Genomic DNA, 24,619 nt, shown 5'->3' on the forward strand with positions numbered 1-24,619 from the left:
AGTTGGATTCACATAATGCAAGTGTGTATTGAAAGGTTAATGTGGCAGTCGTAGAGTATCGACGTATGGTAATTGGAGTTTCGGGCGGTTAACGGGACAAGCACTACTAGGCAGCTGGAAGATATGTCAAAGCTATCGAGAAGTATAAGGAGACGTTTAACTTCGCTCTTCGAGGACTTTGGGCCCTACGAGACGCTCAGGACTTAACTGACGTCAGCTTGGCAAGGACGCCCTTGGTTGGCTCGCAAATTGAAGGGGAAGAGATTACCTTACATTTCAGAGCGGTAAAGTTGTTACAGTGACCGCAGGAGATTGAGTCCCAAATTTTCGTCTAGTATTACTTCCCTTAGTACCTAACCAAAAAATTTCTCCTTGCCTTCAATGCAGATGACCACGTCGTTGAAGAAAGCCGAACACAGTCGTCAATCTCTCCGGGATTTCTTCCACAACCTGCTCCACAAGTGCACGAAATTGTCCCTCATACCAATCAGCTCGCCATCATTTCTAGCCTGGACAATACCCTTCCCAAGAATTTCAAGCGTCTTGCTCGGCAGTCGCAAGCTCGGGGGTCCCCTAGTACGCAACACCGTCGCCGTAGCCGGGGCATCAGCGCCTCCACCGACGCGATGGTGCTCCTGCAGACTCGGGATCCATGCCCAAGAGGAGACAGCCCCCAGCGCCATGACAAAACCGTAGGTAATAAACACCCAGCCGAGGCCGTTACTATTCGGGTCCGACACGTGGACGCCGTTAACGGTCCACGAAGGCAAAGTCGACTGGACGAGGACGGAGCCGAGTTTCCCAGCCGCGGCCGCAATGCCATGGCATGTAGCCCGGTACCGGGTCGGGAAAATTTCGGCGGGGATGACAAACGTGAGCGTGTTGGGGCCTAGGTTGAAGGAAAAGTAGCACAGTGCGACGAGTACGATGCTGACGGCGTGGAAGTCATTGTGGAAGACGGAGAAGAAGGAGCCGCCGCAGATGAAGAAGAGCACCGCCATCCAGACGAAGGAGTATGTCAGGAACTCTTTGCGCGGTATGTAGTCGATGATGAGGAGTAGTAGCAGGCACCCGGTCATGGACCCCACGCACACGGTAACGAGGTTCTGGATTGCGTTGTCTCGCAGGGCTTCAAAAATGCTGGACTGAGGTTTCGCGGCGTTGGGATTCCAGCTTGGAACGTCGGTGAGAGTCGTGCCTTCTGGCACGTAGGCCCAGAGTTTTGCGAGGGAACCTGGGTTGCTCAAGCCGAGACCATAGAATGCTCTGTTGTTCTGGTTAGCAGGAGATGCCGATCTAATTTGAATGGGCACGTCATCCAGCACTTACATGTCTAGGAGAAGCCAGCACATGGATGTCCCAGCCAGACTGCGCCAGTTTCCCTGGGTGATAAAGTAATCTTTGAGGTCCTTCCTCGAAAATTGCTCTGGTAGTTCCTCTTCTGGTTCGTGGTGGACAGCGGCGCCGTTCATATGGTGCCCGTCATGCATGATATCGCCGCTCATTTCGATCGACTCCCCATCGTTCTCAGAGTCCGGTATCTGTGTTGACATTCGGCGATAGCCATAAAGCGTCATCGTGTTCTGCACAGCCCGCGTGCCCTCGTCCTTCACATCGAGGTCATAGAGACCCGGGTCGTTGATCTGGAAACGGAAAATGATGGCGATTAGGGCGGGGATAGCACCAACACCGGCCACCCAGCGCCATATCATGTCAACAATCTTGCCACAATCGCCCTCGCTGGGCGCACGGCAGGACTGGAGGTTGTATGTCTTGTTGTAGCCTAGCAGGACGCCATATGCCACAAGCTGGGATATGAGTTGTCCAAGGGGCTGCATGAGAAAAACAGCGACCATCATCTTGGCCCTGGCACTTGTTGAAGCCCACTCGGTACATATGGAAGCTGACAGGGGATACTTTAAATGGTGTTAATTTTGCGCAAAGGTTCTGCTTAGGTAGATCGACGAGACTTACCTCGGCGCCAATGCCCACACCCATCAAGAAACGCATTGAAGCAATCCAAGGCAAGACAGCAATGGAGCCGTTTACGCCAGTCGAGGATGCAGATAAAGCAATGGTTGTGAACAAGACGATGACTAGTTCAATACCGTACAGTCGGGTCCGCCCGTATTCTATAGGACTATAGCGTTAGGACATATCATTGCACCGGAGCCAAGATCGTGATACAGCTCAGAGATCTGAAAAGAAAAGAGGCATACTGTCGGCAAGGTAACCAAACAACAGCTGGCCAACAGCTGAGCCGCCCAGGGTCATGCAGTTGATGAGGGACTCGCGCCATCCGCTCGTCTCTTCTGGCCAGTACACAAATGCCAGCGAGGGCAGGATAGCGTTGGTGGCGAACAAATTCCATGAATCAGTTAGGAAACCGCTCGCTGCAACGGCATACACCAGCCATCGAAAGCCGTGGGCATCGATGGCGCGGCGGATGAAACGCCTTTTTTGCAGTCGCGTCTGTGAGGAGGGGCGAAGCGAGAGGTCAGATCTCTGCGAAATAACACTGATGAATCTCGACATTTAGGAACTGCTTACCGTCAGGCTCTCTGGAATCTCAGGTCTGGAAACTGTTGCTCCCATGGTTGCTGGTTGAGGACGTTGACCGAGGACGGATGAACATGCCATTCGGCTGCCTGAGAATTGCGAGAGTGAGAAGAAAAAACATACTTAATTTAATCGTCGAAGGGAAAAGAGCACGCGAAATAAAGAGGTGGTTCAGTGCATGGCTCGCCAAATTACAGCTGCCGTAAGCGAGGAGAGACGAGGCTGCGCTTTGGACAGCCCAACTCACCGCATATCGATAGTCTGTGATACCGCCACGACACCGACTAGCGCAGCCCTGGAGGCCCATTCTAGCCCTTCCCGGGACCTTTGCGTAATTCGTGACAAGGCGCAGCTAGATCTGGGAGAAGGCGGGATGCGCGGGCGTGGGCGCACCTGCCTCTTGAATCAGCCAGCAAAGGCGGTCGTGCGTACCTACGCAGCCCGACCCGAGCTTGGGGGGTGCCTTACCGAAGTCAGGAGACGTGCCGATCAGTCACAGAGGTAGTGGAGGGCAATTTCTGGCTTCAGCCGTAATGCGTGGCCCCAAGCGTGTCGCTTCTGCAAAACCCCTTGCCCATTACCAGGTTTTGTCCCTGCACATCCAGGCGGCAGCCGACACGTGCTGCAATACCGGCCTCTCCTTCGCCGCCGAGAAGCCCCCGCACTGACCTCCCCCCCCGCTCCCGTCGCTCCCCGCACCGTTCTCCCACAAGAAACCCACAACTCGGAACGCCTCCCAGGTTTAGCATCTCAGAGCCTTTGTCAGTGCATGCTATGGTGCTTGCACGTGGCTTTAGCTGCCCCGAGTTCATTCCACGTTGCCGCTGGCAAAACCATCCTGTCGGGAATCCATGCTTCTGCCAATCCCAAGTCTAAATCCACTTCCAAGACACTGACCTTCTTTTGCTTGAGTGTCGAGAGTTTACGGTTCCGTCATGAACCCTCCTGGAGTTGGCATCAACGATATCATCGCCGTCATCAAGAAGTGCAGAGACATCTACACGAGTTTCACCCACGAGTACGAGAGCGCACCCGCCCGCGTCCAGGAACTCGTCGACACGTGCCGCTATCTTACCAACCTGTTCGGCGATGTCACAGCTGTCGACGGCGGCCGCTTTCCTGCCGAGTTGCATCGCACATTCACGCGCAAGCTCCAGGAGTGTAACGATTTCTTAGCCAAATACCACACTCTCAAGACCGAGTACCAGGCCGAGCATGCTACTGCCACTGGAACCGACCGCCTGCGGGATAGCTGGCTTGCGGCATGGCAAACTACCCGCTATGCGTTCGCTGAACAGAGCGTCAGGGAGTTGCGAGATGCCCTAGAGCTAGAGACAGTGAAGCTGTTGGCTTTTATCGTGACGTCTATGAGGTACGTGGCGCCTTATTCCTGGGTGCCCCCCAATGTCCTGGTCCAGTACCGATAACACTCGTATCGCCAATCAGAAACCGCGCGACCAACTCGACGTCACTCAGTACGTCGTGGCAGAGCGACGCCATTTCACAGAGCCCGCCGGGCTACGACCCAAGATGGATCGAGGAGATGTTTAAACGCTTGCGGTCCATCAGCAACCGGTACGAACGCGAGACGAGCGCATCAGCCCAACTCCTCCTAGCAGGAACGACAACTGCGCGTCAGCTAGACCTCTCGGCAATATACGGCGACATGTCGAGCGTCTGGAACGAATTCTGCGCCCGCGCGGGCTTGCCCGAGTCCTCGCGTCCACCCCTGCTAGTCGACCGTCTGCTGATGGCCCCTACAAGTACAAGAAACGACGCTATCATTGAAGCCACTCGGCCATCTGTCCACGCGTCTGCCTTTGCACCGCTCCGGAACCTGCAAGGGTGTGAGTACAGCGTGTTTCCGCCCGGACGCGCCAACACTCTGGCCTCAGAATCAGGCTGGGTACCACCATCCGCGAGCGTCTCGGCTCGAACAGACATCTCTTCTTCTAGTACCATCAGCCTTTCTCTTCCGAGCGCGTCTAACGCCACAACGCCGTCTATACCAGCAAGCGCCAGCCTGCCGTTCATTCCGCATTTCAGCCTGCATTCCCACAGCAGCTCGCAATCTTCATTCATCCCTATTTCTCCTGCAGTGTTTCACATCGCCCCTGTCTACGTCACGCTGCCCACAGATAAAATCACGTTGAAGGAATGGCGTGTGGATCGTCTGAGCCTTAGACCTAAAATAATCTGGACAGCGGCGAAGCCGCCTGGAGTCCTAGAGCATTCCCGTACGTGCAGCCACTCTAAGACTAAGGGCGTTATTATGTCCTGTGTCACTCCGTGCTGATATAAAACGATGGCTACAGTCCCACACAACGTTTTCCCCAACACGCTACACAGTTCCCAGAACAAGAGGCTCCATGTCGGCTTTCCCTCTCCTCGAGGCCGAGATGATGAACACCACCTGACGTGGAGAAGAGACGACGGCGTCGGTAACAGTGAGTACCGTGACATCGTACCCGAGTACTTGTTCAGGTCACCCGAGGCGCATCGAGATTTCCAAAGCGACGTGCGCGATAAAGATCTCATCAAGGACGGTACTTTTGACACGGACGTAATCTGGACTGATCGAACCGAGTCCCGTCACGACAGACGTGAATCATACGCACAGGACTTGAAGCTATGGCGTGGGCGGGCGGGCCAAGCAGGAAGTTTGTCGTTCAATGTAACAAACGGTATATACAAGGACCGCCATGTCGAATGCGAGTTGCGACGCCTTGCCCCTGCGGCCCGGCTGGGGAGCAATGACCTTGTTTATCTAGATTTCATTGACGGCGACAGGAACAGCCATGGAACCGCCGTGTCCGTCTCCGACGAGCCAGGCAGTCCAACAGGGCCACCATCACTGAAAAGGAAGCGCTTCTCGGGCATCTTTTCAAGAGGGACAGAGGGAGGGAAACTTAACAAGAGATCATCGAGCACGTCCCAAAAGTCGGTCCAGCTGCATTTGGGAGACCCGGACTTCTTCGATGACGTGCAATATCTTGCCATCAAGTTTAGCAACACCGAGAACCGTGATGGTCGCGTCGTCGAAGTGGCATCGCAAGGTAGGTGCTTTTTTATCGACCAAAGGGAGGAAAGCCTCCCTCGCTTGTTCCATCAGATCCCTTATTCTTTCGCAGAAGTTTAGTACCGTGTACTGACATGGCGAATATGCATTCTGTGCAGTGGCTGGACGGTTCAAGAAGCTCTTTGACAAACATCGCAAAGAAGACACGGAGAGACCCTCTCCAGTCTTACCCAATCTCCCTTTCACCACCCCAATGTTTGGCATGGAAGCTCGAACGGCTAGTCCGAGCCGCGAACCTCAAAGTTCTAGCCGAGATGTGTCACCTACATCACTTCCGCCGCCCGACAATCGAGACACGCCGGGCGTCAGGGCCAAAACGCCATCGGACCTATTGCTTCCACATCGCTGAAGCCGGAACTCTTTCTGCTGATCCAAGAGTCCCAGTTATCCGCTACTGGCGACACTTGTCACACCTCGGGCCCCGAGTAAGCCGGGTGCGACACACTCTAGTTCGTGATACACGGCCGATATCGAGTAACACCTTGTGGTGAGAGAGACTAGGAATAGATACCGCCATCTAATCCTCATTTGTCTCGTGCAAGGAAGGCTGCTCACCCAGCAACCAAAGGTGGAGTGAATCACAGTGTCTCGGCCAGTCCAGAAATTCTTATTGTCCCAATACAAGCATACTAGCCTTGCAAACTACAAGCAGTGCGGGCCATCCCAGGTAAGGACCTCTCCGTTATTCACTGCTTTGACAAACCTTTGTCACTTCGACCATGCTAAGTTGTCAAAAGAAGCTACTTTGCGGCATCTCAGCACAGCATGCACACGTGGGCAAGATCCCGCCAAATGGCAGCGAACTCTAATAGAATGCAACAAACCAGAAGATTCAAGAATTCTGAACAGCGACCAGGGGGGGGTATTCGGTCTTGGACGAGAATATAATCTATGATACATAGTCACGCGCGGACCAGCGCGTTTTTCTAAATACACTCTAGCCAACTCGGTTGTTCTTCAGGTAGGGTCCAAGTCCGAAAATATTGTCCAAGGACTGCCAACGGGCATTCCGGACACTCCGCATTTACCGCGTGCCAGTAGTACCGTTCCTTGCTCGGTTCTCAAATGAATCTTCCTTTGGGCTGCGGGATGGTATTTGTACGGATACAGTCCTATTGAAGTGGGTCATGCGCTTGAAAAGCTGGGCGATGGGTCGGTCGTTCGTGTTCCATTGGAACTGCTGTTGGCCTTCGGCGATGATGGGAACGCTTAGAGATGCGTACTCAACAAAACTAGCGGCTTCAACACCAGTAAGGAATAAGGCGTCGACTAGGCCGCGACTCCTGTCGGTGTTAGGCGGTCTTGTGTTTCCGAGCATACCCTGTACCAAATTGGCGGTTTGTTTGCCATGCGAGTTTGGTGGTAAAGTTATGCGTTTTAGTTCAGTTAAAACCCGCTTCCGGTAGGCCTCATCAGCCTCCTGGTCATGCAAGAGCTCGGTTCTATGCCCAAGACGGGAGGGAATTGGGATGGATCTTCCAGCCGCTATCTCTTGAAAGGCCGACTGATGTCAGGTAGCGAGGTCGTCCGAAGATGGGCAGAAGGATCGGCCGGAGTTGTGGCCTGCTACGGGGCAGGACCCTTAGTCCAGACTTTGTCAAAAAGGAGCTGGGTGTGATGATAGCAGAGTTCATGGCGGATACTGGAGAAATCCTCTGCGCTGAAGATAGTGGTATTATCGGGAGCCCCTAGCAGGGTCGGCGACACAGGATAACATAACAATGCTGGAGCTTTGGGAGCGGCAGAGGCCTTGAAATAGATCGGGTAGAGCCGCGGTTTCGGGTCTCTTTCCAGTCAGCCTGTGTGGGTCAGCGGAGCGACCTTCTAGTTAGTAGTGTGAGTAAGTTTGCCTCGAGAGGGTCAGCAGGCGGTTCGGAAGGCTCTGCGTAGTCGGTTCTAGGCAGATCTGATGGATCCAAGTCACTGGCAGTGTTGGAGAGCTTAGTTGGTACGGACTCGACAGGCGGCTTGGCGCTGCAAGTACTGGGGGGTCGGGAAACAGCAAATTGCTCGACAACGACAATGCCAAATTTGTCCAAGCCAAAGCTGGTAGGTAATGCACTCTCTCGAATTTTGGATATAGGAAACACCCCCAGTTCCCGGAGATCGGCCTGCATAATAGGGTCTCGGGACTGGACGATGCAGGCACGCTTGATGTTGTTATGTCGTTGACACATGATGATAGTCAATGCCCGGGCAGTATCATTCCACTCCGGGAGCTTCAATGCACTAGCACGAAGCAGATTGTAAAACTTCTCACCCCTAGACTCCCATTCATAGTGCAGGGTGACTTCGCGGCCCCAGCGCTTGGCCACGGCCTTCAGGGCGGCGAGGCACTTGGACTTGACCTGGGCCGCCGAGGTAGCGATACCAAAGTAGCACTCCCATTCGTCGCGCTCGAGGTTATTGTCGAGCTTCTTGTGGCGACCAGTCGGTCGTAACGTCCCCTTGCTGGCCGTCTCTCGCTTTTTGTTTTCGTATCCGTGACAAGCAGCCGACATGACATCGTCATAAGTGGCGACCAGAATTTGCAGTTCAGTATTATGGCGGAGTAGTTCATTGCGCTTTTCCGCACATAGCTCGAGCTTCTCGGCATCGTCGGTTTTGTTAAGCAGCCGGTTACGAAAATCCTCAACTTGCTGGAGTTGATCGCGTGTCAGCACCAAGGCGTTATCTCCAAGAGAGTCGTCCTCGTCATCCATCTCCTGGAGCGTTCGACGCGCTAACGTGTCTGACAGAAATGGTCGGCATAGCGCTAAGTTCTACCATGCTATTGAGGATGATAACGTCGCTGGATGTAGTTAGAGAGTGGTCTTTCGCCATCGTTTTGTCCAGGTTGTTTTTATGAGCGGTCAAGAGGAACTATGATGAAGCCACCACGTGTCGCTAAGCCGACCCACTTTTGGTGGTAAGAAGTTACCACCAAAAGTGGGTCTCCAACCACTAAAAAGCAGGTAATCGCGCCTGTATGAGATATATGTCTAACTTAATCACAAAACACGAGAGAGAATTGTCACGAATCCCTATGGATTCCCTGTGGATATGCACAAAGGTGGGGCATGCTCTTTTTGGCGCGGGCCAATCAGGAGCGTTCCAGGGTTCCGAGCTCTGGAGCTCGGGGACGCGGGACAGTTCCGGTCGGGCGGTGACCCGGACGCGGGACCACGGGACAACGGAACCACTGTTATTGGTTACGTAGATAGATATATACGACGACCGTGACCACGGTCTTAGATAGTTCTTGCTTGGTTCTTCAAACAAGCAATACACATTCAGTGCACTCAAATACTTTGAGTGGCATTCCGATTTGACTGTATTACCCGTGCGATAGGAGCTTGCCCTTTGTTCTATCTTATAATTACCAACCCCAGCATCCTGTGGAGCCCGTGCCCCCTTACAGACAGACGACCCTAACAGTCGAGTGGTTTGTAATACTTGCCTCTATACGGATCGGCGCCGGTCCGTGTCTCCGACTCATTACCGGTCTCATTGTAGAGTGTAAGAGAAGGCAGGTACGCCTGATCAAGGTGGTCACAATAGGAGCAACAAGCAGGGCGAGCAATGACTGGTATTGGCGTAAGACTTCAACCTGGCCTGAGCTAAAGAGGTGTGCGAAGGCCATGGTCTATATACACGTGAAAGGGGTTACGAGTCATCCTTGCGTAGCTAGGGTGGTAGTGGCGATAGTGCGTGGCCCTGTTAGCGGTGGCGATAGTGGCGATGGTGGCGAGGGTGGCCCTGGTGGCGGTGGCCATGGTGGTTACGAGGGTGGTTTCCTTACATAGAGCCTAGGTCGTCGTTGTTATTCTATACCCTACGCTACGAACCTCAAGGGTCAAGCTCCAGCTTAATCGCCATAAGCTCCGCTACTTTCCCACCTCGGCCTTTCCCAAGCTTTCATCAAAAGACGCAAGTAAAGGCCAGGTAGAGGGTTACCCCCACGCTCATCTGCATGAAGGCCACCGAATAAGCATATTATATATAATCCTCAGTACTCTGATTTCTTATCTGCCGGAAGCTAAGTGGCTTAAGTATATACGACACTCTATGGAGCAGATTCAACCTAAGCTGTTCTTTTCACTATACCTGAAGAATTGTCAACCCGACAAATGGCTGCCGAAACCACCCCGCTTCTCAACGGATATCACCGACGGTAACGCTTGCCTCTATTTGAGTAGAGGCACTGCAGATCTCTACTCGCGTTTATCTTCTGCCTTGCCCTCTCGGTCAGCCATCTCTATATCCAGACGAATGTCCTTCCTCCATTTCTCCAGACTATCCCAGACAATCTAGTATTACAAACCACTCGACTGTTAGGGTCGTCTGTCTGTAAGGGAGCACGGGCTCCACAGAATGCTGGGGTTGGTAATTATGAAGATAAAACAAAGGGCAAGCTCCTATCGCACGGGTAATACAGTCAAATCGGAATGCCACTCAAAGTGTATGAGTGCAGTGAATGTGTATTGCTTGCTTGAAGAACCAAGCAAGAACTATCTGAGACCGTGGCTACGGTCGTCGTATATATCTATCTAAGGCGGACCAATCAGAGCGTTGGTCCTAGGTGATCAGTGCGGTCAGTGTGCTCAGTTCCCTCACTGATCGCCCTGACCATGCTGATCGTACTGACCGCCCCGTTATTGGCTGCACTTGAGAGAAGCGGGGAACCACTCCACTTCCTTGCGTTAGCCAATAGCGGGAGGCTCCGTGCAGCCTCCTGCGCGCCTGAACCAGGATCGTAACATCTAGGCCTCTTAATTAGCACCCTTAGTTTAGATATTATTGGAAATATAGCCGAATAGGTCTGGGTCTTCATTATAAACGAGGATGATAGCTACTTTCACGATGCGTTGATTGGAGCTAGACTGGATAGCAAATAGCGAGATATACTGCGGAAGGTTGAGTCATTGGACACAGCCCTCTAAGTTAGGTGGGGGAGTAAGCGAACGCCACTGATCCAGAACATTCTAGATAAGCGAGGAACACAACCAACCCTCTTATATAAAAAGCCCATAACTCAACCAATTCTTTTCCAATTCTCTTCATCTTCAATTCGTTTTATTCTTCTCTTGACAATGGTTTCATATACAGAAGAAGACCTCCGCAAGGCTTGCGAGGAAGCCGTCAGAACACATCGATTACGCAAAGTCGCGCGAAAATGGAACGTTCCACCCTCCACCCTTTATGGCCGTCTACATGGCTCCCTACCTCGAAATGTTGCTCATCAAGATGAGCAAAGGCTTACACAGACCTAAGAGGATCGTTTAGTCGAATGGATTCTTCTTCAACAAGATTTAGGATTGCCCCCTACACATGCACAGATCAGGGAGCTTGCACGCCGTATTCTAGCTGAAAGGGGGGACTCCTTACCACTTGGAAAGGGGTGGTGCCGTGCCTTTCTTAACCGCAATCGAATTTTGAAGACTCAGAGGGCCAAGAGAGTCGATTCGGTCCGCGTCAACTGCGCTACAGAGTCAACAATTCGACCTTGGTTCAACCATTTCCAAACACCAGCTATCAAGGCGATTAAGCCAGAGAATCGCTGGAACAAGGACGAATCTGGTATTATGGAAGGCAGAGGAACCAACGGCCTTGTCATTGGAAGCCGTGCCTTTAAGGCGCTTCAAAAAAAACAGCCTGGAACCCGCACTTGGACCACTTTTGTCGAATGCATCTCAGCAGCTGGCCGTTGCCTTCCTCCTTTGGTCATTTTTAAGGGGAAAAGCGTTCAACAACAATGGTTTCCTTTGGATATGAAGCCATTTCAGGATTGGTTCTTTACAGCAACTGAGAAAGGATGGACTACCGATGAGACAAGCCTCAAATGGTTAAAAAATGTGTTCATTCCTCTCACCAAGCCAGCAAACTCCTCTGAGAAACGACTCCTTATTATTGATGGCCATGGCAGCCACACAACTGCCGATTATATGTGGGAGGCATACACAAACAATATTCACATTATTTATCTGCCTCCCCATACTTCCCATGTCCTCCAACCCCTAGATTTGGCCATATTTGGCCCCCTAAAACGACTTTATCGCAGACGGCTTGAGGACCTTCTTGCTAACGCCTTTGACGACTCTTCTGTAGCCGGAAAACGTGCGTTTCTGGAATGCTACCAGATTTCACGCACAGAGGCAATTACTAAGAGTAATGCTAAGTCAGGATAGAAGGCATCAGGCCTTTGGCCCTTGAATGTCAACAAACCGCTAAGAAGCCCACTCCTCCTCAAGAATTCTAATACTTCACGCCCCTTAAGAACTACTATAGTTACCCCAGAGGTTCGCACACTCCGTATGCCAATCCTGGAGGATTATGGAGACGATCGGGTGCAGTGGAGGACTCCTAGAAAGGCACGTGATTACGTTGAGCAGGCAAAGAAGTTCGCACGCATCATCAAAGCAATGCCAGCGGATAAGCTCTTCCTCAGAAAGATTGGTAAGGCTTTGGATGAACAGGCCTTTGAACTGGCTATTAGGAAGCGAAAGATTGAAGGTCTAGAACACACTCTCGAATCAATAAGAGCCAGAAAGAAGAAGAAGGTTGAAGAAGATCCAAATACCACCTTTGCGAATATTCAGACTATTCGTGAGGCCCAGAGGGCTGTAGGGCGTGCAGCAGAGGTTTTAGAAGATGCGGAAGAAGCGGATGATTCAGAGGATATCAAAGATTGTATTGAAGTTTTGTAAATAAAAAGATCACCCTTTCTTTTGTTGGAGGGTTAGTTGGGACTCCTGCTTATACAGAATGTTCTAAATCAGTAGTGTTCGCTTACCCCCCCACCTAACTTATATCGGTACTACCAAGATCTTGGTTATTGCGGGTTCTTTGGTGCAGGCCTATTCACAAACTACGGGACTTCCTCTAGCTATAATCTTCTACGTCGGATTAATTAGACGCAATGTTTGCTCCACGTGGTTGAGTGGTCAGTTCAAAGCTATAGAAAAGAACTGGGAAGACGTGGTTGAAAGGAACCATTCTTGTTACGACCCTGGCTCAAAAGTGCAGGAGGCGCCATGAGCCTGCTGCAGATTGGCTAGAGCAACCAGAAGAGCGGAGCTCTCCCCAGGGTCGGTGCGGCCAATCAGGGAGCGCTCAGTGCGCTCAGTCTGTCAAGACCGAGGTGAGCACCCTAAGCAGGGCGCTCAGTGCGCTCAGTCTGCCAAGACCAAGGTGAGCACCCTGAGCAGGGCGCTCAGTGCACACTTGAGTGCTCAGTCCTACTGAGCACCCAGTGGAGCACTGAGCATGTAAGGGAAGGACTCTGATTGGTTGTTCATAGTTCTATATAGGAGCTGGCAGTACGCTCTCTGGGAGAACGGTTCTGCAGCTATCAATGCATATGGTTAAGCATACATTGGTTGTGTGTTGAAAGCTTGCCTTTCGAAATCCGTGCACGATACTCCTTGCCTCCTAGCACCTCCTCCCCATCGTCCCGGTTCCCACAATCCTAGGCCGGGCCTAGCTCCGTGGACACCCCGTTGTCCAGATTGTAACAATTCTTTATATGTACTTTCGCCTACAAGTTCTTAGATTACTCCTAATAAACTTTAGTAATATTTCAGATAGACCAGCCTATGAAATTTCGAAAGGGAGATTACGACGGTCCCGATTACTTAGAGTATCTAGTAATAAGATACGGGCAATTGCTTGGACATGTGGTCTCGGACTTATCTGTTTTATTGTCGGTGGACGACTTCCACCCGGTATATACGGCAAGATCCTCAAAGATATATTATCTCTTGACGTCCATATAGAGAAGCTTTTGAAGAGTTGTGTACCCACCAGAACGCTACTTCAGATCTACAGAGAAACAAGCGATTCGAGATCAGAGCGCGGGTATGCTGGTGGACTCGAAGGCAGTCAACCGGACCTTGGGCTTAGGAGAGCGGGGGCTCGCAAAAGGGTGGTCAGAGCGGGAGAGGTGCTGGACTAATTCTCGCCCACGCTGATTTAATAACAAGGACAAATTCTGTTGTCCTAGAACTAGTTTTTTGGCGGCTAGGTAGCGTCAGAGATTCGGGAAAGCTGAGATTCCATCTGGGAATGCCTCCAGTGGGGTATTAATAATGAATATAAGGTGTCTCTCGAATTCTGGAACTATCAACGCTCCCTAGCGATCTGCTGCGGATGGAATACATGTATATGCCATAACTTTCCTCAATAGACGGATCCTTGGGTCGCCGCCATAGACCGCGGGGAACGGAGCTAGTCCGTAACACAACCCCAGGAAGGAACCCCCTGGCGTTAGCCCTCCCCACGGAACCCGAACGCTGGGTGGGTTAGTTAAAAATTGCGAAACCCCACTTACATATCATGCTATAATAAGAAATTGCCGAGAGGTGCTATGAGAGACATGGAAGGTCTCTAAGAGATGTGTGATCTTAAGGCGCTCGGGGGTGAGCCAGGGGCAGGATGTCCGGACACCCTGGAAGGAGAATTTGGCGAAGCCATACGACCTCTTTCTCCCCTTCGCCCGCATTGGAGATTTTTTCGCAAATTATAATGCTTTCTCTACTTCTTTAATCAGTACAACAACTCCGACGATTAGCCCCAGACGGTCGGGAGTTAACGGAGAAACAGCAACCAGTAATCCCCTACGTAAGTCCATACACCTCCCCCCAAGCCTCAGCTTTCGTTCCTTCAAACTCCCTCCATTTTCTAATAATAAGCACAGTATTAGCAGAAATGTCCCTTAGCCCCTCTCTCCCGCGAAACATTATTACGGATTAACACCATAAAGCACTTTGGCCCCAACCGACAATAATGGAAGCAAATAAGCCGCGTCGCGTAGAAGCGCTCGAACACCTAACTACGAGCGTGCCCGAGCAGATTGAACCTCGACTGGGCCTCCTTTCCGATCTCGATACTATTACGGAAGAATAATTGACACGATACACCTGGACCCCTAATGGCGCTACCGGTTTCCTTAGCGTGGACAGTTTCCTGGTAACCATCGAGAATTTACAAGAATGGCGATCGCGTACTTCCTATCTTACGAAGATTGGGTTGTGATGGTCAGCGAAGACAGCCTCGCCGATGGAAAGAAATCGATTGTAGCCTTCGCCGTATGGGACATCTCACATAAAAACAAAAGAAAAAATCCCGGACGCGAGACTCAAAACCGTAAGCCTTTCGTCTTGTTAACACTCCTCAATTAAACTATATAAAAAGATTAGCTAAATAGGTAGACAGCCAGGGATGGGTTGAGAAGCAGGGAGGCGTGCCCGTAAGGATACTAACACGAGCGTGTCGAGGCCTTCCAGAAATGTCAGGCAGGAATCAATGAGAAATGCTTTGGATATCTGGGTTATGAGCGGATCCACCTTCAGATCCTCGCCACTCTGCCCAGCTTCTAGAGACGTAGCCACGGGTTGTCACTTTGCTCGTGGGGCATAGGAGAAATTACCAAGGACAGCCTGAAGGCTATAACAACCATGGCTAGTCCTATGGGATTCCACCTGTACAAGAAGCTAGGCTTTGTGGAAATCGGCGAGGGTGACATCTAGGTCCCTGGCGAGAAGGAGAAGGTCATTGTGAACGCGATGGTGTATGGTGTTTTGCCATGCCACGTGTTCTCATATATTAGAGCGGAGCGTGGCTAGATCAAGACTTACTAAATGGCGGTTTCTATCGCACTAGGCGTGCTCTCGCCTCCGCTTCGTGATTTCTATACAACCTTGCCGGGATTGGGGTCAAGGAAATTCGGTGTCGCTTTTTAGAAGGTTTGCCACAGACCAATAACACAACTACCGGTCCACACTAAGGAAGGAGCTAAAGACTGGAAAACGAAAAACATACGACGCGGACGAACTCAAAGGCCAAACTTAGGAGATGAACGTTCGAGATCACAGTGAGAGGCCCTAGCACCAGGTATGGTACAGGATATGTTACACAGCCAAGGCAAGCGGAGTATTAGCGCAAGGCGCATGAATGTCCGGATACGGTGACCTTGACTTAGCGAGTACTCCTAGTGACTTCGGTCACGAAATGTACGACGCAGCAACCCAACGAATTCATGGAACACCTCGATCCCCCCGAAGCAAAGACATAGGTTTCTTCTTGATATTCTATGCTAGCTTTCGGCCCGTTTTAGTTAAACTTTGGGCATCCTGACAAACTGCACATCCAGGTATGCCCCGGTAAAGTCTGCATTCACGTAATGCCAGCCACTCTCTGGGCCCCAATGAGAAATGACCCTCAACCCCACGTTAGAGCCCTGTCCAAGAAAGATGTTGCTCTCGGTCCCAGCAATTCCCAGCAGTGGAGCTGCCCATTCCAAGGTTGTCGTGAGACACAGCCCCTTGTTCTCGTTGCCGAAGCTTGCAAAGTTGGTATACATATCCGTTCGACTCTCAAACGTGCTCCAAGTGGTCGTTTTGGCCCGGAGCTGTAACTTCTTGCCGCTAGCCCAGCCATCCGACTCAATGTAAAACAGAGAGCCGGATCCGGCGGGACCGGCAGTCAGCCGATAGTTATCGGCCAAAGTCTTATCGCTCCAGTCCTTGGCGTACATCCCGAGCTCGGAGCCCCCGACCCGGATGCGGATCTTGTAGTCGTAGCCCTTGGTGACGAGCCATCCGCTCGAGTCGCACAGCACGTCGGGCTAAGAGCACGGTATCAGTAGAGTGAATCATGATGGAGTCGAGAGCAATTCACCATTTCAGCTTCTGTAGAGAACAAACTTTTGATAAGACCGAGTTTTGCGTTGGTTGCCGTGTCGGGAGGCGTAGAATGAAGGAGAAGGAGGATGAAAGAAGTACACTTTGCCCACTTCCGTATCTCCCTACTTATAGATCAACTTTAGCTCCATCACATACCGGCCCTGGTCAGCATCGAGTTGTTAGATACCCCTCTTTAACATGCAGACTCGTACGACCATGGTTCTGCCTAAAAAATGCTCAGCATATCTACACTCCTCTCCTTTTGTGCCCTTATCCAATACGGTCGTCTGAGGTTCGAACACATGTGTAGCCTCGTCCATGTGGTTGGCTGAAGGTGGACATCTGGCACGGTAGTATTAATGACTCGTGCATGAAGATCAGGAAGCAATTATCTTAGTGAGGAGCTAGGTAATATGCAGAGCTTACGCGTACACCTCGCTGATAGCCCATCGGGACATGAAGATCAGGAAGCAATTACATTACTTATACAGTGAGGAGCTAGGTAATATGCAGAACTTACTCGTACACCTCGCTGATAGCCCATCGGGGCATGAAGACTGTAACAGACGTATATGGGCAGAATTGCCGGTGGGAAGTGGATACGATGGGCGGTCACCGGGGCCGAAGAGAGGATAGACCACCTTGTATGTACTCTTCGCAAGGGCCAACAACCGCTCGTAGAAATTTCCCAAATTTCCCTATTGTCGGCCATAAGACCTTCCCATTGTTTTAGAACTCATCCATCCAAAGCGAGAGCAGGCAAAAGCCTTAAGCCGCACAGCACGATGCAGGGTTTTTTCGGAATCCTTCACTACTGGCGTATGCGGAGGGAGAGCCATTCGTACTCGTTCTGAGCGGCAAGACCTCTAGGGAAGGCGTCCCCTTTGTGACATGCTGGAACGGTACTACATGTGTTGTGGCGAGTGCTCTCTTTTTTTTTGTGATGCTTGGAGGCTTTCTGGGTAGTTATCCTTATTAATTCTCCGGTATTCTCTTGCAATTAGCCATATGACTTCATGTTCGCTCTCGAGACTTGAATTGCCCGGTGAACTGAACAATCCTAATGCTGCAGCAGAGGTTCAGTAGAGTGCTGGGGCATTTGTCAGAGGGGAAGAAGCAAGAAGATGCTAGACCTTCAAATAGGGTGTATTAGTTACGAGCCAAGTCGTCTTGCCGCGATCACTGGACATCTTGGTTGCAAGAGACCCCTTTTACCAAGCAAGCGCGCATGCAACGTTACCTACAAACGGCCCTCGCTCAGGCTCCACTCTCTAGTCTAGGTACCGCGTGAACTAGATAAAACGTCTGCTATTGGGCTCTTTTCCCAGAGAGAATGTTAACCGGCCCAGTTACCTACAAGTTTCAGGGTCTGATCCTGTGTGTAGCATCAACGCTTATCGATCAAGCGTCTAATTAAATCAGTTACGGCCCAACGCTTTCTTGGTTCTAGAGTCACAAGCATGAGAAATTTCTCAAAGACAAGCGTATACCTGAAGAGGGTAATTCTCAACTACCCATCTAGAGTATAAAACAAATCGGCACTTGTCAGAGACAAGGCTTGGTAACTGGCTATGTTATTATTTATTCCCGCTTGACTCCGTCCTATTATAAAAACCGTTTACGTATACTCGGGCTTCTGGTCTGCCCATCCTTTAAGCCCCTTCCTACGCCTGATCAAGGTGGTCACAATGCAGGCAAGAATGCAGGGGAGCAATGACTGGTATTGGAAGACTTCAACCTGGCCCTCGCAAAGGAAGGTGGGCGAGGGCCACTGTTTATATATATGCTTAGTGTAAGAAAGAAACCCCAACCCTCACACATAACCCACTCACTCCTTTGTTAAAGGCCCGCCTTATACTCTGTCATGTATATAAACAGAAGCCCTCGCCCTTTTCCTTTACGAGGGCTAGGTTGAAGTCTCTTGCTAATACCAGTCATTGCTCTCTTACTTCAGTACCTTCATTGTGACCACCTTGATCAGGCGTACCTGCCTTCCCTTACACTTAAGGGCTCCGCCAAAGCTGTGGGGGTGTGGCGCTATGGTGTGGCTTAGTGGCTTGTGCCAACTGGCAGTGTTCTGGCCAGTTGGTGACAGGTGGTGGGCGCGCACACTTTGTGCGCGCGTTGTCATGTGCTCATGTGCTCGGGGTGCTCCTTCCTTACAACGCAATAGTTTCCAAGTAGTGGGGTTCCTTTAGCCGGACTTATGCCGTACTACCCTTGAGTTCTAGTAATAAGGGGAGTAAATGGTTTTTTGGGGGTTTTTTTATTTTTTTTAGGAAAAGGAAAAGGAAAGTATTTCAGAAAGGCTTCATTTGCTTCAACAGCTGTATAATAAATAGCTGTAGTATTGACTGAAGGTCCTGTTGTGAAGACGAGGTAGTATGACTCTTTGTCATAATGGGGCGGGCGTATCTGTTGCTTGTGCGTATGTGTGGCCTGGTAGCCGGGGTTGTGACTGTGATATTGGCTGTGACCATGGCTGCGTTTGTTGTTGTTGTTTTGGTTGTTGTTGTTGTGATTGTGGCTGGCTAGGGCATTTGACAGCCCAGGCTTGGTGGCAGCCGTTACAGTTGATGCAGTTTGGTGGCTTCTTTGCTTCTTTACTCGGGCAGAAGGAGCTAGTGTAACTATCTAGGCTGCAAAACCCACACACTACTGCTTCAAACAGTGGTTGGCAATGTGGCCAAAGCTAAAGCACCGGTAGCAGTGAACAACGCCAAGTCTTTCCTTTCCAACTGCTTGCGTTTTCCCTGGTACAGTGGCTGCTAGTTTAGCCAGCCATGTAGCTGGCTGTATGGCTGGCTGTGTGATTGGTTGTGAGGTTGTCTGTGTGGCTTTCAAGAGTTCTTCGTAGGGCCGTGTTGTAGATGTTATCTTTCGGATGATAATGAATAGATAATTCACGACTTCAAGGTTGACAATTTTCTGGCCATTTTGCTTTGTGTAGATCGCTGCATCTTCCGGGAGGGGGTGTTCCGGCCAGGTCTTATCAAAATAATCCCAAATATCTTCTAGAATCCATTTCCAACCTTATACTCTTCATCATCGCTGAGGCAAGATATAGGGCTGTCTATGGAGCTGACAAAAGGGCTAGAGCCGGGTGCTGGATTGGCTGGCGTGAATGGCCGTGGTGGTGGTGTGGCTGGCTGTGGCTGGCTATGGAGCTGGCTGTGTGTTTAAAGTGGGTTGGCTACTGGGTCTGTGCGAGGCGGTGTGTGCTGGCATTTCGGCAATATTTTCGAGTTCGTCAGGTGCGAGGGAGCCGCCTGCTGGAATTTTCAACTGCTGCTTGCGACCGCGCAGCCCCTTGCGCGTGCCGGCCATGGTGGTAGGCTTTGAGAACCGTGTGCGGCGAGTTGAAAAATATTTATTTCGGCCGTTTTGCCGGCATTGCGCGCAAGATGCGCGGCAAGTATTGCTATTAGTTTACTTGATGCCCTCTGCGGAGCTAAAAATTGCAGTGCAGGAGCAGGGCAAGCGATGGTGACTGCCCGCAGATGCAGGACTGCTGTTTCCGTCGCCTTGGACCCAGAGAACGGCGTGGCGTCAATGTGGAGCAGCAGCGCCCCGCTCGGAAGCTCTTGCACTCGCACGGTATTGGCGACGAGGTCGTCGCGTGGCATTCGGCTAGCCGCAGCTAAAACCTATGGGATGGGTCGATCTTGGACGACGGGACTAATATTGGCAATCTTTAAGGAAGCGAGTCCGGGGCGAGCGGGGGTGGGGAAGCCGTTGAGTTTTGACCCCTCCCAGCCTTGAATGTGTGGGCTAGCACCTCGCTTGACGTTATCGTTATCGCCGTCTCTCCACCAACGCGCCCCAAAAACATTTGAGCATCGCGTTGCACCTGCAGTGGCCAGCGTCGGAATTTCCGCAGTTTCGCCATTGAACATCGCCGTCGTCCTTGAAGCACATCATCGTGGCGCCACCTCGGTCGCCGCGCGAGGCGGCATTCTGGCGCCTCCTCGACTTTTTCAATACCAACTCTTTGCCGGCATCGCCTACCGAGTGCGTCGAATTCGCGCCCATCAACAAAGACGTGCCGGGCCTCGTCTTTACGCCAGCTACGAGTAAAGTCAGTCTGTTAAAGAACACAACAGTTATCTGGTGTTTCATCATTTGTCGTCAAGTCAAAGCACTCACTTCCTGACCACCCCTGTCCTTTAATGTTCAGTCAGAGTGAAGGCGGTCAACCGAGGTAGAACAAACAAACCAGCCCCGCGTGCGAAAGGCCTGCCGCGCAAGGCGAAGGGCAGGAATTACGGTTCATGCATTCTCTGACGTGATATTATGTCTGACTCGGTGGCCCCACCCAGTCATGTTCTGGGAAATGAGCTCGTTCTCTTCTAATTATTGAGCGATATGACGATTACTCCTATTGATAATCCGTGTATGTGCGATTAGGTTTAGTACCTTTCATTTATGAAAACTAGACGCGGTTCCCACTTCGATACTCTAGAACTCGACTAAATTGTGTTGAATAGAAATGGGATAGCTCGAAGTTTTGAAGTGAAGTGCACACAGCCTAGCCAAAGAACTGGCCGTTCAAGTCTGCCTTTGAAGTTCCAATCTGCAACTGGTATACAAATGTGTTCACCTCGACATCTTCACCGCGATACGCACCGACCTTAGGATCACTCCGCCCAGGGAACATGTTTCCCTTCAGTGTCGTCGACTTCGTCGTCGTGAAGGTGACGGGCTCCCCATTCAACCAAACTCGAGCATGGCCGTCGGTGCTCTTGGCCAGGATCTCGATACCAATAGTGTAAACGGTGTTAACCTTTGCCGGGGTAGACCACTGCGTAGTACGACCATCGGTAGAGCTAGCTGACCACCGGAAGCACAAGTTGCCGTTGCGGATCTCCAACGCAAGCGGAATGTTGGCGCCGCCATCCTCGTCGTTGTTGGCAACGTACTCCTTCCACTGCCAAACCATGAGCGCGTGTGGCGTAGCACCCATAGCAAACTGGTAGCCGAGGAAGTATGTCTCGCCTGCCGTCGTCTTCTTATCCAGAGCGTGATACTCGGCCCTATTATTCTTTGTGAGAACGGCTACTTTGTATGCCGTCGGGTGGGAAATAGTCGCGCAAGCACTTACCGAATGTTCCCAACTTCGCGGTGGAAGTGGGCAGCTTTCTCACCTCGCCAGTCTTGGTCGCTTTTGATGTAGAGATCTGGGCTGTTTGAAGACCGACTTTCTCCTCGAGCCCCCTCGAGATTGATGTGCCCCATCTTTGAAGGATCATCGCCTCGGGCTGCATTGAAGTCGATCAGAAGCTTTGAAGCTACCAGAAGAGGCAGAGCGAGGCCATGAAGCGCACGAAGCGATATATACATCATGGGTAGACTTGGTATAACTTTCACAGTGTGAGAGTACGATAGAGTTTGAACTATGAGTGGCGCAACAGCCGGACTGTGGATGGGAAAGTGATGGGTTGGATTGCTTGCTTAGAAGGAATCTAGCTATCCGGGCAACAGCGAGATATATATGTGAAGATGATGGCCTGCGCTTGTGGAGCCCAGGCCCACATATGTTTCACATCAGGCCGATTGGACTAACCTAGCCGATACGAGCCACACGGACTATATAAGACTCGAGACAAGAGACCAAGTCACCGACTTCATAGAACTTGAACTTTAGCTCGGAGGTAACATGAAGTGAGTACCTAGTCCTCACCAAATCTTTACAAGCCACCAAGGGTTCCAAGAAATTATTGTAACTTTCCTTTTAGGTAACATCTTGCGATATGATATTGTGCAGATCTGCATTTAATTAAGCTTACACGGTGTTGCATAATAGTCGGGCCGACTGTCGCTGATCTGACATGCATGCGCATATGAGTGCAGAAGGCGTATAAAGAGAAAAAGTGGACTCTTCACAAGGCAGAAGCGATAACACGGCTGCGGTAGGCTGAGAGAAAAAGTGGACTCCTCACAAAGCAGAAAGCGATACACGGCTGCGGCGGGCTGTCTTTTAACTAGAGAGTCAGCACGGTTGCGAGCAGAATACCTTCCTTGTCTACCTTAACCAGGCTCCTTTGGCAGTCTGAACATGCCGCGTCAGGCGAGATTACAAGTCTCCGTCACTGTCCGTCATGGGGGCCGTGTCAAGAATACTCGGATCGACTACGGCTGTGACGGCGTTTAGCAACACCCACTACCGCTGCACCACACCTTCCAAAAGGATGCCAGAATTGCAAGCCGTCAGGCTGCAATTATATAGTGGGACATTGTGAAGGCAGGCATGTACGAGAGTCAAGGTTGCAAGTAAAGAATGGCTGTATTCGTAAGATAACTAAGCTAAGGAAAGGAAAAGGAAAAGAAGAGGCCTGCGGTTCCTGCAGGCTGTGGTTTTGCAGTCGGGAGAGTGGGGCTGCAGGGTGGGGCCTGCAGCCAGGACATGGTTGCGGCACCACGGACCATAGTTCGGCCGTGCCGTAACAGATATAATCAACTTCTCGGGCGTAGCAACCTTGTGAGCAAAGGTAGGTAGGGCCACACTTGGAGTGCGACTTCGACTTGCAGCATCTGCCCAGAATAGCCTCGAAGCCAAGGCTGACGCGACAGCCGCATCCTCGATTTGGTGAGATATGTGTTCAACATGATACCTGTGCCTTTCTTTACAAGGCTGCTAAATCTGACAACATTGATTTCAGATGGGTCCGATTGGCCTAGAGTAAGACACAGACTTCCCCTGCCAAGCCTATATCGGCCGCCATTTATGGCACCCCGCCAGCGCCTCGCTGCAGCTGTGCCTTGATTACTGGCCTCCAGCTGCGAATCATCAGGAGCCAGGGCTGAAATTCTGATCTCAGCAGACCTTAAAAATCCAAAAGATATCCGCACTTGCCCCCCCCCCCCCCTCTCATGGTAACAAATTGCCACGTCTGAGACTGAAACGTGGCAGCCTGACACAGAGTAACACTAGTCTGGAATGGAGGTGGGGAGATGTCGTTGGCGACTTTGACGTTGGTGCTAAGGGGCCACCAAAGCCGTGGCAACTTGATCACTTAGTAAGGTGCGGCGTGGCGGAACCCTTCCTTGGTGGAACTCGGGGCTGAACTGCAGTGAGAGATGCCGGTCCTGGCGATGGTCTTCCATTGACTGCTGCAAGCTCGAGAGTGGTTTTTTGCGGCAACGTCAGCCCTCGCCCCTCTCACTTTGGTTGCTTGCCCTGGCGCTCAAGGTTGAATGGCCCATGCTCCCGAATGTTTGATTGTGTGGTAGTTACGAAGGAGGAAGATACAATAGCAAGTAAATAGGCCAGAAAATCTTATATCATATGCTTTCAGAGAAGATATATGTCTATAGGATTCTAAGATACCTAGGCATCACAATAACTATTACCTCCCTCAGCGAAAAGTTTTTTCGGCGAGCCGTAAGGTGCTGAGGCCCTTCAGATCTCAGAAAGTCAGTCAGCGGTTGGACTGCCCGTATAAGGGCGTATGGAGGCGCTTTATTTCGTTCCCCGTTAAGCTTATACGTAAACTGCATTGCAGGGCACGGTTGCCAATTCTAACCTATCCAATGTGACTGGCAAACTGTCAGAAGCACTGCACACTGCACTGCACACTAAATTCGGTGGAAAAGATGGAGTTCCAAGTAATTCATTGAGATTCCTCCTCCTCCCGTGCTCTTTGGCTCAGTCAGAGAACCTCTATTATAGTTATGAATGGTGGCAAATAGTAGTCGTTGCTAGCTGAACTGACTACGTAAAGTTCAGCTTACATGAGCCCTTTTTCAGCTCGCATGAGCTCTTTTTCAGCTTGGTTGACCACACTACTTGGTGTTCTGGCACTGCGTGCCAGAACCCCCTTCTTTCTGACACAAACGACATGAACGCTGACAAGGTTGCGTTGCTTATGAGTAATCACGGCGTCAAGGCAGCTCACGTAAGGGTGGGGTAATCAAGACATCATCTCGGTGTCCGCAGCCTTCTCTTATTGGCCTGAGCCTCAATACGGATTACATACATTGGGCGGCGAGGTCTCCCCTCCCAACTCATTCCCAGCGCAAAATATTGGGCTCCCGGAGGTAACGTCACAGTATGAAATTGTTGGAACAACGCGCATTCCAGCCACATAGAGGTGGCTGTAGCAACGCATTCATCAGCCAGACAGGCGGCGGTGGAGGCGTAGGGGCCCCAGATTCCATATAAGTGGCCTACGGCCACCTCTTTCTTCTAGATACACATAGACAACAATAACCATCACTTGAACCACCAGCTTTCGGCGTGCAGCACGCCCTATTATTTCCAGTACCGGTACCTAGTGATTCCAACAGAAATACTTGTAAAATACCATACTACCTTAGTGAG

At 51.1% G+C, this 24,619-nt stretch overlaps 5 protein-coding genes across 5 annotated transcripts; all 5 read right to left on the reverse strand.

Moving 5' to 3' along the window:
- Window positions 1-422: 422 nt before the first annotated feature.
- B0T26DRAFT_755824 (major facilitator superfamily domain-containing protein) lies at window positions 423-2,595 on the reverse strand (the record flags this gene model as incomplete). Its single annotated transcript, XM_060446013.1, has 5 exons — window positions 423-1,266; window positions 1,330-1,916; window positions 1,975-2,132; window positions 2,220-2,472; window positions 2,551-2,595. 5 exons carry the CDS (start codon window positions 2,593-2,595, stop codon window positions 423-425), a joined length of 1,887 nt encoding a protein of 628 aa, XP_060291400.1.
- Window positions 2,596-4,090: 1,495 nt separating this feature from the next.
- Window positions 4,091-4,802, reverse strand: B0T26DRAFT_447229 (uncharacterized protein). Its single transcript, XM_060435081.1, has one exon. It carries the CDS (start codon window positions 4,639-4,641, stop codon window positions 4,195-4,197), a length of 447 nt encoding a protein of 148 aa, XP_060291401.1. The 5' UTR covers window positions 4,642-4,802; the 3' UTR covers window positions 4,091-4,194.
- A 1,860-nt stretch (window positions 4,803-6,662) lies between these two features.
- On the reverse strand, window positions 6,663-8,461 carry B0T26DRAFT_755826 (uncharacterized protein; the record flags this gene model as incomplete). The annotated part of the gene is made up of 3 exons (XM_060446014.1): window positions 6,663-6,959; window positions 7,729-8,343; window positions 8,405-8,461. 3 exons carry the CDS (start codon window positions 8,459-8,461, stop codon window positions 6,663-6,665), a joined length of 969 nt encoding a protein of 322 aa, XP_060291402.1.
- A 7,270-nt stretch (window positions 8,462-15,731) lies between these two features.
- On the reverse strand, window positions 15,732-16,851 carry B0T26DRAFT_680012 (uncharacterized protein; the record flags this gene model as incomplete). The annotated part of the gene is made up of 4 exons (XM_060440435.1): window positions 15,732-16,241; window positions 16,456-16,460; window positions 16,550-16,641; window positions 16,820-16,851. 4 exons carry the CDS (start codon window positions 16,849-16,851, stop codon window positions 15,732-15,734), a joined length of 639 nt encoding a protein of 212 aa, XP_060291403.1.
- A 3,883-nt stretch (window positions 16,852-20,734) lies between these two features.
- Window positions 20,735-21,935, reverse strand: B0T26DRAFT_837247 (uncharacterized protein). Its single transcript, XM_060447527.1, has 2 exons — window positions 21,401-21,935; window positions 20,735-21,332 (listed from the first exon to the last, which is right to left on the reverse strand). Exons 1-2 carry the CDS (start codon window positions 21,640-21,642, stop codon window positions 20,828-20,830), a joined length of 747 nt encoding a protein of 248 aa, XP_060291404.1. The 5' UTR covers window positions 21,643-21,935; the 3' UTR covers window positions 20,735-20,827.
- Window positions 21,936-24,619: the final 2,684 nt, after the last annotated feature.

The sequence above is a fragment of the Lasiosphaeria miniovina genome (genome assembly GCF_030549165.1).
Source record: "Lasiosphaeria miniovina strain SMH2392-1A chromosome Unknown B0T26scaffold_7, whole genome shotgun sequence".
Lineage (NCBI taxonomy): Eukaryota > Fungi > Ascomycota > Sordariomycetes > Sordariales > Lasiosphaeriaceae > Lasiosphaeria > Lasiosphaeria miniovina.